The sequence below is a fragment of the Anarrhichthys ocellatus genome, unplaced genomic scaffold, assembly GCF_004355925.1.
Source record: "Anarrhichthys ocellatus isolate YVR2014 unplaced genomic scaffold, GSC_Weel_1.0 scaffold244, whole genome shotgun sequence".
In the NCBI taxonomy this organism is placed as follows: Eukaryota; Metazoa; Chordata; class Actinopteri; order Perciformes; family Anarhichadidae; genus Anarrhichthys; species Anarrhichthys ocellatus.
In genome coordinates this window covers 15664-33144 of record NW_022280274.1, presented here as the reverse complement: position 1 = coordinate 33144, position 17481 = coordinate 15664, and the positions used below count along the sequence as shown (strand labels likewise).

Genomic DNA, 17481 nt, shown 5'->3' with positions numbered 1-17481 from the left:
ATATTTCTATAAATTATAATACATGTAGTGTATTTAAGAAAAATTATTAAATTATAAAATAGATATAGCTTTGTGATTGTGTTTAGGCCAGCAGAGAAGGCCTTGCTGGTCCTGATGGCCCACCACTGAGTTGACTAGATCATTAGTATTAGAACGTAATAAACTGTTATATTTTAAAGAGCAGCTGTCTGTGATTACTTTGTGCATGTATTGTGATAATAGCTGTATATGTGGTCTGTGCTCGAACTTAAACCTTCACTTTCACTCTGAATGTGTAATAGTACTCAGACTGTTGACATTGTGAGTGAACACTAATTATGAGACTTAGTTTATCGTTTGGTTATTGGTCCCTGTTCGCAGGGTGGTGCCCCGTTATTATTAATAATAATTAATAATTGTTAGACATTAATAATTCTATTGATGTCAAGAATTTAGTTTCTTAGATGCTGATAACCCAAACACGCTCCTTTAAGTTCCCAACAATGGCATGACCCTGAGTTGTACTGGAAGTCAGAGGTGTACAAGGTGAGCAGGAAGGGAGACAGAACAGTTCCCTGTGGGGCTCCAGTGTCACTGACCATTAAACTGTGATCTTGATAGACCGCTTAGCGTCACGGTCGCTTCAAACACGAGGTTTAACGTGAAGAATTCAAATGGAACACTTGTTGAGGTTCAGGCGACAAAAACACTTAGTTTGGTTTTTGGAAAGCGCCTCACGGTTGAGCTCACTACGTGAAAAGTAAAGCAGCGATTCTCAAGGGAGGGTCCAGGGACTCCTACACTCCTTTGCTTACTCGCCATCTAGCTAACCGGCGAGCATGGAGAAATACTTGAATCAGTCCACATAGTCAAGTGGCGCTAAGCTGAGAAAGTATGACGACAGTTAGTTTGGTTCAATTGAGAACAGAGCAGGGCGACTAGAAGGTGTCATGTGACCCGAGGTGCCAGCCATAGACCGTATGTAAGAGATGAACACGCTCATCGTGATCCAAAATAAATTAAGTTTCTGTTAATCTTTTTAAGTTTTAGAAAACAAATGACAACTAAGAGTACAAAGGTATTAAGTATGTTACAATTATGACGGGGGCCCCGTTAGTGGCCCCTGCCCCCTGTTAGTGTCTGTAATATCAGTCACACTTTGTGTACATTCAAATGTGGCCACAGATGACTCACAGATGCCATTAGGTAGATAGAGATGTTTTGACTAAACTAAGAGGAATAATTTACACCACCAACATTTTTAGAACATCTGTACATTTAGCAACAACATGTTCTCTCTTTCTACATAGATTTTAAAAAGTACAAGTCAAAGAACAAATATCCTCGAGTGCTTTAGGTTCCAGTCCTGTATCAGCCCAAACATGGTTTCGTTCACTTGTTCCACAGATGAAAAAAGAAATTCAACAACAAAAAAAACACCTGCAAAAATTCTTCCCCAGTTCTTCTGGAAGCAAACCGGCACAACTGCGTCTTTGGCCACGAGCTATGGAGTCCAGGTAGATCCTGTAGGTGGATCAGGACTCTTGTTGATCTGTTTGTTGGATTTCAGACTCGTGGCTCTTGTGGTTAGACGGTGGCTGGATGTCAGACTGCGACGGGTCCGCCAGCTCCCGCGGTTCAGTCCTGGACTCTGACAGACTCGGCGGTTGTCCTGGCTGAAGCAGCTGAAGCCGAGCTTGGACGTTGGACTCCGGTGGGACTTGTGGTTGCATCTTAGACTCCGGTGCGTCGGACGTTTGCCGAGACCGGCTGTGGTTCTCTGATGGGTCTGATGGCCCGTGATGTGAATCTAGATGCAACCGTCTCTGCAGCTCCTCTGCACTGTGGGCTAACATGATGCTCACCTTCCTCTGGTGGGCCAGGGCCTCGTCCTTGTCGTTCAGCTGCAGCAGGAAACACAGCGGCAATGACTAATGATCAAAACGACTTCATGAATGAAACTTTAGCTCAATAAAAAACTAACTTTACCACAAGGAGGACACAGAACAGCAATTGTCAGTGTGAAAGGTGGTTTAGAGTTCATGCTTAAAGGTACGGGAGAATTGATGTTTTAGATCGCAAACAGATGGGTTCAGATGTCCCGTTGGGCCCTCGCCCGTCTATGACGACAGGCCTTTCTGCATTCAGAACACTTAGAAACACTTCTGACTTCAGATGGACAACACGTGGTGTGAACTAGTTTGTTTTAAAGCAGATCGAGGCCTCGACATTAACAAGGAACTGTTAATGTCAAGTGATCTCTAGATAACCGGCCTACAGATGTTAAGAGGAGGTACTAACCAAGTCCAGCAGTCTATAGAGAGTCTCTATAAGATCATCGGGCATCTTGGACGGCAGCAATCCTCTCAACCTCTGGCTCACACTGATCAGAGGACTCCTGGTAGCACCTGGAGGAAAAAGATGGTTCCAGTAACTGAGAACTATGAGGCAGTAAGATCAGGTCACTCGTAGCTTCATGAGCCAGGGACAGTGTGAATCCTCGGCTTCAACAAACGATATCTGGACTCCGTACCGTGAGGAGAATCCTTCTTTCTGTGATCTGTCCACATTTAAGAGGAAAGAGGTTTTTCTGTACACAAACATTGAAATCATAAATCAATTAAATTCGATCGACTTGAGTTCCAAGTGTGTGTCGTGTTGTACTGCGTCTGTGATTTACACTACAGGTGAATAAGGTACAATGTTTAACTAACAGGCATTGCCATGAAACTTCCCCAGTTGATACTTACATGAGGACAATTATATTTTTGTATTGCTAGTTTTCTGAAATGTCATGTTTCAATATTTAAATGAGGCGTCATCTTATTGAATATGGGCTAGTTTGCATCATTTTCACTCACATTAACACCATGATTTATTGTGTTACAATTTTCCTAAAAATGTAAATTGAATATGCAAATGAGACATTATCTAATGGTAACTTTTGGTGAATTTAGGAGAAATCTACAGAACAAACAGACAAAGTAGTAAAATAAACACATAAATGTGTATTTTGAAAGTTTTCCTTCCTCTAGTCTGAAAGAAGCAAAACAGTCCAAAATCTCTAAAGTGACTCTGCCTGTAGTGTCTCGCCTTAATGTCAAGATCTGAAAGCGGCCGGAAGTCCAGAAAGACGCTTCATTAATAAAAGTCGATCACTATTTACAGCGTGTAAAAACCACACACACACGCACACGCACACGCACACACACACACACACACACACGCACGCACGCGCGCACGCACGCACGCGTCTCTCAGGACCGTACAAGTACGTGAATCAGTGTTAGAAGTTCCCAGCCTGTGCACAGGACCCCCGGCCCCCCCCCTACTCAGGCTGGTCTGATGCAGCGCTCTGTGCGTTGGGAGCACACTTGCCTTCGGCCTTGCAGCGGTGGGATTTCAGGATGTTGGCGTCGGCCAGCAGCAGGAAGTAATCACTTCGTTTCCTCAGCTGCTGTTCGAAGGCGATGCGGAAAGCATCCGCGACCATCGACGCCTCCTCTCTCCTCGAACGCTGAGCATCCAGCTGGAACACACACACACACAGACACACACACACACTTACCCAAGGTAAATAGGGTAAAATAAAATGTAACTATTAACACTAGTTTAGAGAAAGAAGAGGAAGAGGGGGGAGCTTGTAACAGGTGTAGCGGTGAGATGGAGTTGTTCACCTCCTGTTGCAGCTGGACGAGCTGCTTCCTGCCGGCGGCAGCGGTCCGGCTGCACAGACAAGCTTCAGCAGCACCATCACACCGGCAGGCCCCCAACACCGCCAGCTTTATAAAACACAAAGAAGATGAAGAACAATGCTCACTCAACTGCTGAGTACAAGTACATGTTACTTCCAAATGATACTAAAAGTCAAAGTCAAACAGTATGGATGTTAAGTGTACACCTGTGTCATGTACACAACTGCTGTGTATAGGTAGGTACTGATGCGACATATCTTTGGAAAGCTAAGATTCTTGTGATTCGATTTATGCAAACCACTTCAAGATACCATCACAACAGCAGGTACAATCAACGCCTCTGTCAGACCACCAACCAACAAACATTTACAATATCGAGGCACCTCACCAATGAAGCCTCATAATAATCCAGCATCGATAATATTCAGACAGAAACGCTCTTGCTACATTAACAAATGTCCAGACGATCCAATCCAGTCAAATATTTAGTCCAAAACACATTATTACATCCATAAATACCCACGGACTGCTGTTGCATCATTTCAAATTAGCCGGCAGATATGCCTAATTATTTATGTATTTTCCAACGTAACTCCAGTTCGCATGTAAACATTGATGGTCTCTGTGTCTCAAAATGGCGGCTGCACTCTGACCTTTCGATTGACCTCACTTGACCCAATAGGAGCTTCCATGTTCTGTCCACAGCCTACAATAGCCAAAGAGAGGCCGCGTTGAAGGAAAGTGCCCGCCCCTCTTCTTTCGTGTAAAGCTCGAGCTAATTGCAACCGATCGTTCTGATGACTGACGCTTCGTATAGCTAATGACATTACGAAAATGACGATATACAGCTTCAGGGGTTAGATTTACAGACACAACACGGAAGTCACTGCGTCACCGCGAGTCTGCTGCCGCGTCCGTGCGTAGAATGCAAAGTGTGGTTTTGGGAGTTTTGGAGACTTTAGGGAAGTGAATAATGGTGAAATAACTTATAGATAACTGTATATCAACATAAATAATCTTTAGTTTGAATTATGAACACATTTTTACACAGCCTAGGTATGTGACCATGTGAAATTTGGAAATTTTGGGTATGCCTTGGATAGGCCTTTTAGGCAAATGTTACTGGAGTGGTAGCAGGTTAAAAACAGATGAAAATGTCCATCTCATTGCTAAATACTACATATCCAGTTTCAGTATTTAGTTTATATTGTGCTTACATGGTGCGTACTCATTAGCATGTGTTTGTGGTGAAAATACAAAAAAATAACTAATACACACAACAGACAAAGAGAGGAACTTGTGTTTTTAAGTACAGTTCTGAAATATTGTTATTTTTACTGCACTACCAGCTGTAGTTACTTTTAACATAAAAAACCTTTGAGATGCTGATAAAACATCCATCCCTCCTCCTCCTCCTCCTCCTCCTCCTCCTCCTCCTCCTCCTCCTCCTCCTCCTATCCGGGGTCGGGTCGCGGTGGCAGCAGGCCCAGCAAGCTGACCCAGACCTCCCTCTCCCCCGCAACATGTTCCAGCTCATTCCCTCAAGTCTTCAGGTGCTGCCTCCTCTGCAGAGGACATGTTGGTCGGGTCTAGGAGTTCCTTGAAGTGCTCTTTCCACTGCCCGACGATGTCCCCCGTCCAGGTCAGCAGTCTCCCCCCCCCCCCCCTTACGTGTGCAAGGTTTCTGTGCCTAACGTTTTTTATCGGATTTTAAAAAACGCACACGTAAAATACAGAACTAGGTTTGCAAACACTTTTACACTCAAGTACACTGAAGAACATCATGTCACAGAGAGTGCATCATGTAAAGTCATCCAGCTCAACATGCTAGTTACTTTGAGAGGAAGACGTGCCAAGTGGTTTGGACATAACACAGTAACTGAACTTAATGTAAAGCTTCTCACACTCACACACACACACACACACACACACACACACACACACACACACACACTCACCTCCAGAACACTTGAATCTCTCTCTGGGCTGTATTGAGGCTTGGTTCCTTCGTAAGCTCGCTGCTCCTTCACGCTCAGCATGGAGAGAAGCTCCAAGCACTGCCGACTACGAGCTGCAAACACAAACACACGTAATGTTCGTTAAGTGTGTTAAAACAGCTTGTAAGAGGACATTGGGTTAAGATCATTTAATCAGTTATTTAGATGCTCATTCTGAGTAGGAGTCCCCCACTGAGGGTTGAGCTGCATGAGCTTTGGTGACCTGAAGATGATGATACATTATTCTGCGTTTACCAGAGTTTTCTGCCCGGAGCTGCAGGATCTCTCGCTGCCTTTCTTCCAGGTTGTCGGTCAGGGTCTTGTTCTCACTCAAAACTCTGACAACAACAATAAAGTCATAAACCGATGAGAATACCACAGACATGACTGTATGTGGTGTGAATCCAACCTGTTGTGTTTCTGTTCCCAGGATTGCTGAGACTTCTTCATCTGGACCTGGTTGAAGCTCAGTTCCCACTGCAATCTGTTCACCTCCTGCGAGAGATGGAAGCACCAGATCGACCCCGTTCACGCCATTAAATAGTGCTCGACCATGCCAAGAACCTCAACAGCACTGAGGACGGATTGTGACCCGATCAGCCAAACCAACTCCAGGGGAGGTCAGGGACGCATTGTCACCTCATTGTAATATACATATACATACATACATACATACATACATACATATACATATATGCACACACACATCTATATATAGGTCCAGATACAAAAGCTCTGTTGGCAGTAAGACCTAACAATGTGCTGCTGTTCTAAAACCAGCTTGGTCGCAGCCATTAGCCGGTTAGCAAGCTAAGCTAGTAGCTAGAAAGCTGTTCAAAATGGATATTCGAGACACTCGTGGATGGAGTCAAGACGTGAGGAGTATGCTTTTCAAGTCCGACGCAACCGAGCCATTTATGAAGCAACAGCTGAGAAAATGTGGAAATGTCCACAACCACAATCGAGAGGAGGGTGTGACTGTCAGTCGCTTCAGATGCACAGACCGATTGGATCTCGATGTGGACACTGGAGACACGTAATGATGCCAGGTGCCAGGGATCTGTGTCCTGTTTCCTCTGTTTGTCTTTCAGGATGTTAATCAGCCACTGATGGGCGACACCTGAGCCTGGTTTGGTCCCAGCTATAAAGGCGGCACTCTCCTCTCGGACTCTTGTTTGGCTGACAAGGCTGCTGCTTTGTTTAGTTTGTTTAGTTATTGGTTCATTACACAAATGTGTATTTATTACTTTTAACTCCCCTTCATGTTACGGCCTTTTGAGCCGGGTCGTGACATGTGGGGGCTCGTCCTAACTTGATTGACCAGATTAAGATTTGTGTAGAGAAGTTAGCTGTAGGCGTAAATGTAATCGTGTTAAATCATCATTGTTTAATTAGCTTTACTACAATTGTTCAACATCAGACCACGTGCATCCCATTTTATATAGAAAGTTATAAACAAGCCCCGATATCATTTTTCATGACTTTACAGTGATAAAATATTTTTATGCCAATATATTCTATGATCTTACAACCTGTCCCCTGTTCTATAAGCTTGACTTACTTAATCTAGACTAACACTGTGTTATCCAGTTAAAGGCATCTTCTTACTCCCATGTAGCCAACTTGGGTTTATACCAGGGGTGTCCAAACTCTTTTCAAAGAGGGCCAGATTTGATAATGTGAAAATGCCCAAGTGCCAACAGTCCCTGCTGACATTATTTTAAACAATACAAGTAGCCTATACATACATTGTTATTTAATCATTTTATTTTCAATGACAGCAAATAGCAATGTAACCAAATGTGAGCATTCATGTGTGAACACATCTCAACAACTATTCTGTTTCTTTCACATCTTGAAAGTCAGATAACACAAAGAACAAGCCATCTAAAAGCTAAGTACATAGAAACCGATCAATGTTCTCACCTCAAGACAATCTTAAATATGACTTAGTGAGGGTAATGAAAAGTTGTCTCACATGTGAGTTCAACACACATGAAACAGGCTAACGAAAAACATCAAGTTGTCTCTTAGTATCTGATGATAGCTCTGCAGTGTTACGAGCCGGCAAACATTAGCAAACTGTCTTCTTCTCGGGGCAATTATGTTTTCTGCTGTTTTCATAACAGTCTTTGATAAACTCACCTTCCGTAAAAGGTTTGTCCAGTTAGCATGGCCACTTGGTAGCTTACTGTGATGATGTGTTCATGTGAAAAGGACCGCTGCTGTGAGGCCAAGTTATCTTGGAGTTGCTTCACTTTTCTAGCTCGGTCGCTCTGATAGCTTGTTGTAGCATTAGCATGTTTGGTCTCGTAGTGTCTCTTTACATTATATTCCTTAAACAAGGCAACAGTCTCATGACTAATTAGGCAGACACAGTTGTTTCGGTTTTCGGTGAAAAAAATATTGCGATCTCCACCTCTCCTGGAAGCGGCGGCCCTCATTATCGACTTTCCTTTTTTTACTTACAGTAACATGACAGGTCAAGGGTCAGAGCCCATTTCAAACAGCCAGACAGTTACAGAGTGGTGCTGCCACCATGAGGTAAGAAGAGGAATTGCATGTTGAATTTGTATGATTTATTCATTCCGTTTTGACTGTGCTGGCGGGCCATAAATAATGCATTTTAAGACAGAAGGTGCGGGCCATATAAAATCTGACCTCGGGCCGTGATTGGCCCGCGGGCCGGACTGTGGACATGCCTGGTCTATACGAACAAAAACAGAGGATTTGTTTCTCTTATCTTGAATAACGGACCAGAGGTCAGGAATTTAGTGAGGTTCAAGTCTTTGTCCTCAAGACCCACGTCAAGACTAATGAGTCCCGAGTCAAGACCCACGTCAAGACTAATGAGTCCAGAGTCAAGACCCACGTCAAGACTAATGAGTCCAGAGTCAAGACCCACGTCAAGACTAATGAGTCCTGAGTCAAGACCCACGTCAAGACTAATGAGTCCTGAGTCAAGACCCACGTCAAGACTAATGAGTCCAGAGTCAAGACCCACGTCAAGACTAATGAGTCTTTAAATTTGAGGTGTGGACTCCTAGTCATGTGACTCGAGTCCACACCTCTGCAAAAAAGTCGAATGAATTGTGTATGATTCGTGTGTCGGATACAGAACTAATCCACTTGTTACGAACAGAAAGGTCAAGACTCCTTTCAAATCACCAACAATCAAATCAAGCTAGTTCAGTGGGCCATGGACAAAACACAGTGCCCTGACATGGAACCATGGGAATATGGTTTATAAGTGAAACATGTTGCTAAATTGTTCTTCAGTCATGATACTTGGCACATTTCTCTTGGTGGGCTTTCACTGCCTGGAGTGGACCTCTGTAAGCAGTGAGTTGTCTCTTTATAGCGCCCGTCTTGTGCCATTACACTGGTTCCCTTTGCCTGTGATACATTAGTTACTGACTGTTCCTGTGCAGTAGAAAACTGCTGCTGAATGTTAAAGTAAACAGACCAAGCCCTTATTTGAGCAGCCTCTGCTTACCTTTTCCAGAGCTTTGGCCTCCGCCTCGCTCTTCTGCAGCAGACTTTTCGTGTGACTCGTGGCTTTGTCAAGAATGGCCTGCGTGAAGAAGAGCAGTTCATATGTACCGGCTGAACGGAGTCCAGACCTGGTGGGTTTTATCTCGATGTATTACTTCCTTCTCTCTGACTGACGGAAACTACTCCAGAGACAAAGGTGTTTAAATGTAAAGGACTGGTCTTCACCATCAGTCCCAGTAAAATATGATATATCTATGTACATTATCGGAAACATCTGGATATGATAACCATATCTTTAACTCTTGAGTCAACGTGGAAAAGAAGTCATTTTAGTGCTCAGAAAAAAAGATATAGATTTGAAAGTCTACATTTCCATGACAGCTGTGTAACTCCATCTGCTCATCAATGAGCCGTACTTCTACATTGGCTGACATGCTTCATTACTGCGCGCACACACGCGCACGCACACACACGCGCACACACACACACACACACACACACACACACACACACTAGTTCATCTAAACTCAACCCTAAACACCATTAATGTATGTTAAAAACAACAGCGACCAGTTGTTTTAGAAAATGAGTCTTTTTAAACAATAGAGTTTTCAAACGGTACGTCTGTCAGCCTTTTTTCACAGATGTGCAGCTTTAGTAGGAACCAGTGGGCTGAGGACAAACACCAGTACTGTACGAAGGACTGACACGTCATCCGTCTTTTCGTGGGATTTGTTGGCAGAAAGAAACATGAAATATCACCAGCTTTAGCCTTAAAGTTGGGGAGACCAGAAGAAGACCAAACCTGTGGTCTTTCTTGTTCAATATGGACCCGACGTTCATTTGGCCATAATGTCTATCGGAGCTTTTTTCTCACAAGCTTCATATTATTCTACTGGGCAGTGTTCGGGTTTGTTTTTGCCGACTGACAGCAGGAACCGCGAGGTGACATGTTACCAAACAGCAGTCATAGAGGGTCAGAACACAGCGACACAGAGGGCCCAAGTGGATGCTGCTTTAACGGGTCTGAAGAGAAAAACATCGAGAACCACCGTCATGTACCAATTCTACACAAAACATTGCGCATATCAGCAGGTTTTTAGAGGCGGGAATAAACCCACTAAAAACAAGCCGTAGACCTCTTTGTCACTGCCAGTAGACGAGTGTGCCGCACCGTTTTCTCTTTCTGGTGCGTCACGTTAGACGTCACGAACGTGCCAGAGAAACAGGGTGAGTGACCTGTGATAGTGTAACAGCGATTACATCTCTTTAAAATCGGTTACTTATTCTGTCTCTTTTAAACTCCGGGACAACTTATTTGAAACGATGGAGAGGAGCAGAATATGTGGCTGAAAAGGGGTGAAAATGAGTGTTTCCGTCCCCGCTGATTGGAGCTGGAGACGATAAATACTGGTGAATACTGCCGAGACATTTGTCCCGGGAAAGAATGCCGATTGTAAAATGTCCCACTAAAGACAAAGGACAGATGTTAGCGGTGTTAATGTTCTCTTTGTGTCCAGTGAGAGTCTTTGTACCACACGGATGCCGGCTGAGCAGCGTTCTGGATGGATCCTGGCTGCTGTGTGTTCATGGGACTGAGGTGTGTGTGTGCTGCTCTACCTTTCCCTGCAGGATCTTCAGAGCTTCATATTTGCCTTCGACGTAACGATGTGCCACCTCCAACTCGCAGCACAATACGTCTATCACCTGTCAACACAGCAGAACCATCACTTACACTCTGCCCGGCTGAAGCGGACAAAGTTACAACAATTACAGTTTGTCCTTTTCTTTCCTTCTTCTTCTCTCCTCCTACCTCCGTTGCTTCCTGGAGTCTGTCTCTCAGCTCGTCTTTGGACAGGTCCACCAGTGAGCCTGTTGATCCACAGAGTGCGCTCGTGTATTACAAGTCTCAGAACGTGTGTGTGAGTTGTAGCTTTAACAGATTCAGAGTAAAGACGCCTTGTTTCAATGTTAAACCACGTAATGTATGCAATGTATTTGTAATGTAGCCATTCAAGCTATTGCAGTGAACATTTTTTGTGCCAAAGATTTTCATAATGCGCTTGTAATGTTGTATGTGTTGATTAATATCAATCAATATATTTATATAAGTCGTAGTTGTTTATATAAAACCAAAGAAACATCTTTTTTTAATCCACACCGCCTCATTGGACTTGGATCCTGTTGATCTATTCCTCAGGTGTTCTTACTGTAGCAGGGCGGCTTCCAGCGGGCTCTCTGCTGCGTTCCCGTGGTCTTCAGTCCGGGGATCCAGGCCACCTCTCCCGCCCATCCGAGCGGCTCCGTTCTGGACAATGGCATCTCCGCGAGGCCGTCCGAGCTCTGTCTCTTGTTCCTCGTGGAGCTCGGTGCCGCTCTGACTCCCATCCCGTCGCCCAGGTCCCCGTTCGCCATGTCATCATCCAGGCTGCAGGCCTCACCGGCCTCCTGCATCTGTCCCGGGCCAAACCCTGACCTTTCAGTCAGCACAGTGTGGATCTACTACACCTGACAAAACACATCGATTTGCTCAAACTTCAAATTGTTCACTCAAAACATACCTTGAGTATTTAATTCACTGGCACTTGCAGACACTCCCGTCTAGTTCTTTAATCTATAAACGGTGTCTCAATGGTGCCGGACATTGTAGGATGAGGTCATAACTCAATACCTACAAGAACGGACTCCTTGATGTGGTCCAGATTACTGCCTCATCTCTCACACACACACACACACAAGCTGGAGAGCACTGGTTTAGGCCATCAACTGGAACCCAAAATGACAGCATATCTATAAAAATAACAGAACTAACTCCATGGTTTGGCCAGCTTGTTACAGACGGTAACGTTTCTGTAATTCTGGCCTATTTAAAAGGTTTTGGGCAGCCCGGCCCGCTGCATCTCTTGCTGTGAGGCGATAGTGCTAACCAGTGCACCACCGCTCACACAGCTCATCTGCTGCAATTATCCAAAATACAATGGAAAAGAAAATCCCATTGGCCTTTTGTGGAGGAACCAGGGCGACCGTACTTCCTGGTTTGTCACCCTGCAGCACTGAGACTGTGACACTGATGGGAATGTCATGGATTTATGCGTTCACTTCCCGTTTCACATCGGACAATACAATGAAGCTCATTTGTGTGTAAAAGAGAAAACAAACAGAAAGTGCCTCCTATTGGTCGTCTATGGAGCAGCTCCACACTGCTCTACTTGATGACGTCAGTATGAGACTTTGAGAGCAGCGCACGTTCACAGCCGTGCACGTGACATGCTGGAGCTAAACCTCTTCGTAGATATGTGGCAGGTCTGCTACAGTCCGTTACAAGCTACAGTATGGCCGACTCACTAGCTTAGCATGACTGCTACAGTATAGGGTGAGGTTTTCTACATACTTTAATTCAACATACACAAACATGTGTTATTCATACAGTGGTACCGACGTCAGTGAAGCCCACCACCCAGCAGCGGGACTACTTCTGCCTCCTCGTAGTCGATTAATCGACCGTTTTGGTTTGAAGTCGAATCATATTTCTTTAACAGATTAGTCGTTTTATGCTTTATTTTGTTGAATGACTTATTTCCAAGACACTTATGAGCACCCATCTGTAAAACAAGACATTTAAAGTGATTCTTTGTGGAAGAAAATAGTTTTATAGATCTGTTGACTAAACCGACTAATTGATGAGTTGCTTTTAGTTTTATGATGATCATAAAACTAAACTATGACAATGGATCCTCACCACTTAGTCTCTGTCCGAGTCCCTCATGTGTAAAACTAGATGAAACACGAAAACAAAACCGGAACTGATCAATATTTGTTAACTTAACGTTAGTTATGAGTGACTTCCTCTTACCCGAGACGGTGAAGCAGTAACGTTAAACGTTATGTTCCTCCGGTGCTTTACAGCCTCCAGCGACGCACAGACGGGAAGAAAAAAACGTGTATCCCGGTTTTACCGACGAAGTGAGCGCTCGAGCGAGTTGACATTAACACAGCGGCGCGTCAGAGAAACTACGAGGTGAACGTTGATCCACCTGCCGCGAAGCTCCGTCAAGCTACGAGCGGCAGCACTGAACTACTTCCGGTCAACACCGTGAAAAATAAAATCCATCGTATATGTTTAATTGTACAAAGCACGACGCTCGCGAAACAATACCTCAGCTAAATAATAAAGTAGAGTAAATGAGTGATACAACAATGAGACAGCAAATTTAAATAAGTATTGAAGGTGGAATCATTTCCGAAGTTAAGTGTAAAGTAGTTTAGCGAGTCTCCATCAGCGGAGGGATATTTAAAGCAGCCTCATGTGAGACTGTTGAGCAAATATTGGATGAAGGGGTGTGTGAAAGTGTTACAATCAGTATGGAGCCCAATGATCCGCTTTTCACACTGTTTTATTCACTTGCTTATTCAGATTTAAAAAACGTACATCTCTCAATAAGCACATGTTGGTAATATGTATGTTTCTGTCTATCCATCCACACAAACAGAAACAAATAAAAAGGCTGGGCTCCCTCCTGGACAAATCCAACAGTCACTAGGCAAAAACTAAGATCTGTGAGGTACACAGAACAAGTGGTGAACATGCACTTGGATCAAATAAATACTGACAATAATTCAACTGAGCTGCTGAAGGAATACTCACCTCCACAATGATAACCTGTATATCATCATTGACCCAGTGTTACCTTGAATTCTTGAAGAAAACGTTTCTGTCCCATACCTCAACGGTAAAAGGACAATTAAATAAACCCGGAGTAAAGTTTGGAGGCGCTGCATTTAACCAACGCAAAATCATATCAACGGTTTACAGACTGCATTGGTCCGGACTCGTGCGGACGCGAGCGTTACATCAGTAGGTTTCAGAGGAGGTGCGTACGTTTGTGAAGCAGTGAGCAGCTTTGATTCTTTGATCGTCGTGAAGGCATGTGAGGAAAACAACGCTTCCTTCAAGAATTCAAGGCAACACGTAGTTAGGAAGCGATATACAAATGTTCATTTTTGGGTTGAAGTATTTCTGTAAGGGACACTTTTGGGAGATTATTAAATTGAATCCCTGTGCTTCCATATTATTAGGAGCCTGTTTCCAGCTGGGGAATCACATTTAATTCAGGTTCTTCAAGACAAGCTTGTTTGAAAGATTTCTAGTACATATGGCGCCTCAATGAGGCATAAACACTGGTAACACCAGAGCTATTATCACAGTCTGCGACATAATACGGAGTACAGTTACAACTACGTGGAGAATAATTGAATAATGCAATCTTACAATCGTGAAAAAAAAAAAAGTCAAAATTCTCCTGCTCGTGGCACAAATCACCCTCCATACACAGCCAGAAATCCAAACAACAAGAAAAAGTTGACAATGACAAAGTGTAACTGTGTGACAGTACGGCAGAGCTGAGTGTGTTAGTCACTGTTGTAGTCCTCTATGACCAAGTCCTCCTCCCCCAGAAGGACCTGGGTTGTGGTAGGTTGGGGCTGACTGGCTGGCAGACCCTCCTCCACCCCACCCTGACAGTCCTCTTCCTCCTCACTGTCTTTGTCCAGCTGGGCCGGCTCTTTGTCCGTGAGAGCCTCCAGGTTGAATCTGCCAAAGACGGAAACAGAGACAGAAGTCTAGCACACTCTACGCCATCGGTGGACCAATATCTGTCTGAAATTGAATAATAGGTGTAACTCTGTTGAGAGATCTATTTGGAGGTAAAACCGTTAATGTTCAGAGGAGATAGCCCTCTGTGAAGGTGTAGAACACACCGACAGGGAGCTGCAGTGTTGGTGAGTGATGCCAAATGTTACAGCCTTCTTTTTGTTTGTAAGCATGATCAGTCTGACAAACATGAACCTTCACACTCAGGACGGGTTGTAACGAGCAGACAGCTGTTTGCAGCACTCTATAGCATGCAGTGTACATGGATATTGACAATTATTAGCGCCCTGTTTGTGAAAATGTGTTCTCAGTTACTGACACTGCAAAGTCAAATCAGCTCTGAGTGTCACCATCAGCTGGAGCCTCGTAAGTAAACATGGAGTGCTATTAAAGCCGTTGAAATGATCCTGGTGGAGGTGAACACGGTGTAATGGTGATGTCCCTGGTTTGAACACGGCCGTGGTCCTACTCATTTCTCCCGCTTCATATTCTCCACCAGTACAGACTGCTGCTGTGAAGGCTGCTTGGATCTTTCTGGATCGCAGACTCTACGTTCCCGTCAAAACCCACAGACACACTTGAATCTAACGGCGCCACGAGAAGAGGAAAACGCGTGCTGTACCTGCCGGGGAACCTCCTCAGTGACATCTGACCCACGTCCTGGATGAACGCCATCTGAGCTGGGAGACACGGCAGAGCACAAGACACTTAACGTTAACGAGTCCTCAAACGTCTTCAACGGACACAAACTGTTCAAATGAGTGCACAAAGCTCTGGTGGTAGTGGTGAGAAGCCAGATCCTCACAGCAAAAATAAATAAAAACTCATTTAATCAACTTCATGCATTACCTTTGATCACAGTGTTTTACAGTACTAACCCTAACCCACAGAGCAAAGTGACAAAACTAATAAGAAGGAAGCAATAAAAACCTCAAAAAGAACAATCACTGTATTTGGAAGCATTCAAAGTTAGCCCTAACATAGCTTTGCTTTAATACAGCTGTGATCAACCATATTGTTAGAACGAACAAAGCCAGGAAACCACGGCACCGAGTGCGTGTGTGTGTGTGTGTGAGAGAGAGACACCTTGGTTCCTCATAGGGTTGGTGAGTTTGGCCAGGTATGGCAGCAGCTCCGTCTGCAGGCTGACTGGTGTCAGACAGAAGCTCCTGAACAGGGACTGGGCCGCCAAGCAGTTCTCCCGGTGCTGAGGGGACAACATCAGTCTCATCACAGTCTGATCTACTGTCACGGACATCGGACTTCCTCAGTTTGGATTTGTGAACAGGCCTTCTCCACTCTAACTGTTGGACACCGGAGCCCCTCAGGGCCGTGTGCTTAGCCCCCTCCTGTTCACGCTGCACACCTGCGATTGTCCCCCCGAACATAAAGAGAACTCTGTAGTGAAGTTTGAAGATGACCTATCATCACACTACTATCCCACTTCACATCGGGAGATAATTAACAATGGTGCAGAGTGAACAAACTACTGCTCAACGTTGGTAAAACCAATCAGTCAAAGACACACCACCATAGCCTGTATGTAACAAGTGGACGTAGTCATCGTGACGTCACCCGTTGGTTTGTGGACTGATGTTTTCAAGCCTCGGGTTCGGCGATTTCGCCATCGCCATTTTGGATTACGGCCGTCGCCATGTTGTTTTTTTTTGCAACCAATGAACAGAAGTTACCATATTTGGAATGTGGAGGAGTGACGTAGAGACGCCGTATACGTCTCTGGTAGCGGCAGCAACCTGTCAATCACACTAGCCCCGCCCTAAAGCATCCCCTGCTTTATGGTCTGTTTGACTCTAAATGGACCATAATTTACTAAATGAACATCATGCTGTATTGAAGAAGACTTGAAACTAGAGACTGAGTGAGTGAGTGAGTGAGTGAGTGAGTGAGTGAGTGTGTGTGCCTGAGCCTTTTGAAATGAAAGAAAAGACCATAAGAAAGTACAAAAATGAAAGGGCAGATTACATAAATTACAAAATAAAACCCAAAGACAGGAGCAGTATGGCCCTGTCCACTGGCAGCAGACCAGGACCAGGGCACCGTCAGGGAGCTCCAGAACAGGACAGTAGGGTCAGTCAGGCCGGGTCAACCGGGTGAAACATTATCTAATTAATTTATTTATTGTAACTTTTGTATCGATTGTATTTTATTTAATTTATTTATTATTATTTCTTTAGACTGATCGGTCCAGCTTTGTGTCGCCCCCAGAGCGTTTGAAGAGGGGGCTTCTGGTATTCAACATCACAGAGAACCTAGCATGGTCTCTACCCTGGTAACGATTAGAAACAACCGTAATATACCTCGTTTTATTTTATTGTTTATATTCTAGTCTTATTTCAATATCTGTTCATACATTTTCTGTGAGTGCAGCGTGGAGGGGCTTCAACTGCATTTTTATGGTGAAATCCTGCATTGTATAATGACGACAATAATAAAGTTTGTTTGAGAATATTTAGAAACGGTGTCTTTTGTTACATAGTTTGTCCACCAGAAAGCCCTGACTGGTTTCTTCAACTGTGTGTATCTTGCTCACAAACCTACGACTTGTTAAACCAGTCCTCACATTCAAACCAAGTCCTCACATTCAAACCAGTCCTCACATTCAAACCAAGTCCTCACATTCAAACCAGTCCTCACATTCAAACCA

General features: G+C 44.3%; 2 protein-coding genes across 3 annotated transcripts in view; both read right to left on the bottom strand.

The window, feature by feature from the left end:
* Positions 1–499: 499 nt before the first annotated feature.
* ccdc125 (coiled-coil domain containing 125) lies at positions 500–13509 on the bottom strand. The gene is made up of 12 exons (XM_031879305.1): positions 13020–13509; positions 11377–11674; positions 10980–11038; positions 10787–10873; positions 9168–9245; positions 6081–6166; positions 5927–6009; positions 5633–5745; positions 3657–3761; positions 3358–3508; positions 2281–2387; positions 500–1883 (listed from the first exon to the last, which is right to left on the bottom strand). The coding sequence occupies exons 2-12, from the start codon at positions 11618–11620 to the stop codon at positions 1515–1517; spliced, it is 1482 nt and encodes a 493-aa protein (XP_031735165.1). The 5' UTR covers positions 11621–11674; positions 13020–13509; the 3' UTR covers positions 500–1514.
* A 33-nt stretch (positions 13510–13542) lies between these two features.
* Positions 13543–17481, bottom strand: part of rad17 (RAD17 checkpoint clamp loader component) — a 15674-nt gene continuing 11735 nt past the window's right edge. For both annotated transcript variants that reach the window (XM_031879303.1, XM_031879304.1), the window contains exons 15-17: positions 15903–16023; positions 15439–15496; positions 13543–14756 (exon numbers count right to left, since the gene is read on the bottom strand). In XM_031879303.1, the coding sequence (XP_031735163.1) occupies positions 14576–14756; positions 15439–15496; positions 15903–16023 (360 nt within the window). In that variant the 3' untranslated portion in view covers positions 13543–14575. The remainder of the gene's footprint in view (positions 14757–15438; positions 15497–15902; positions 16024–17481) is intronic.

Bases quoted from the DNA above. Each gene is read 5' to 3' on its own strand.
- ccdc125 (XM_031879305.1), bottom strand. From the start codon at position 11,620: ATGCAGGAGGCCGGTGAGGCCTGCAGCCTGGATGATGACATGGCGAAC. The intron at 5,746-5,926 runs GTAAACGCAGAA...TTGTGTTTGCAG, and splicing joins GCTCCGGGCAGAAAACTCTG to CTCGTAGTCGGCAGTGCTTG. The intron at 3,762-5,632 runs GTGAGTGTGTGT...TGTTTTATAAAG, and splicing joins GAGATTCAAGTGTTCTGGAG to CTGGCGGTGTTGGGGGCCTG.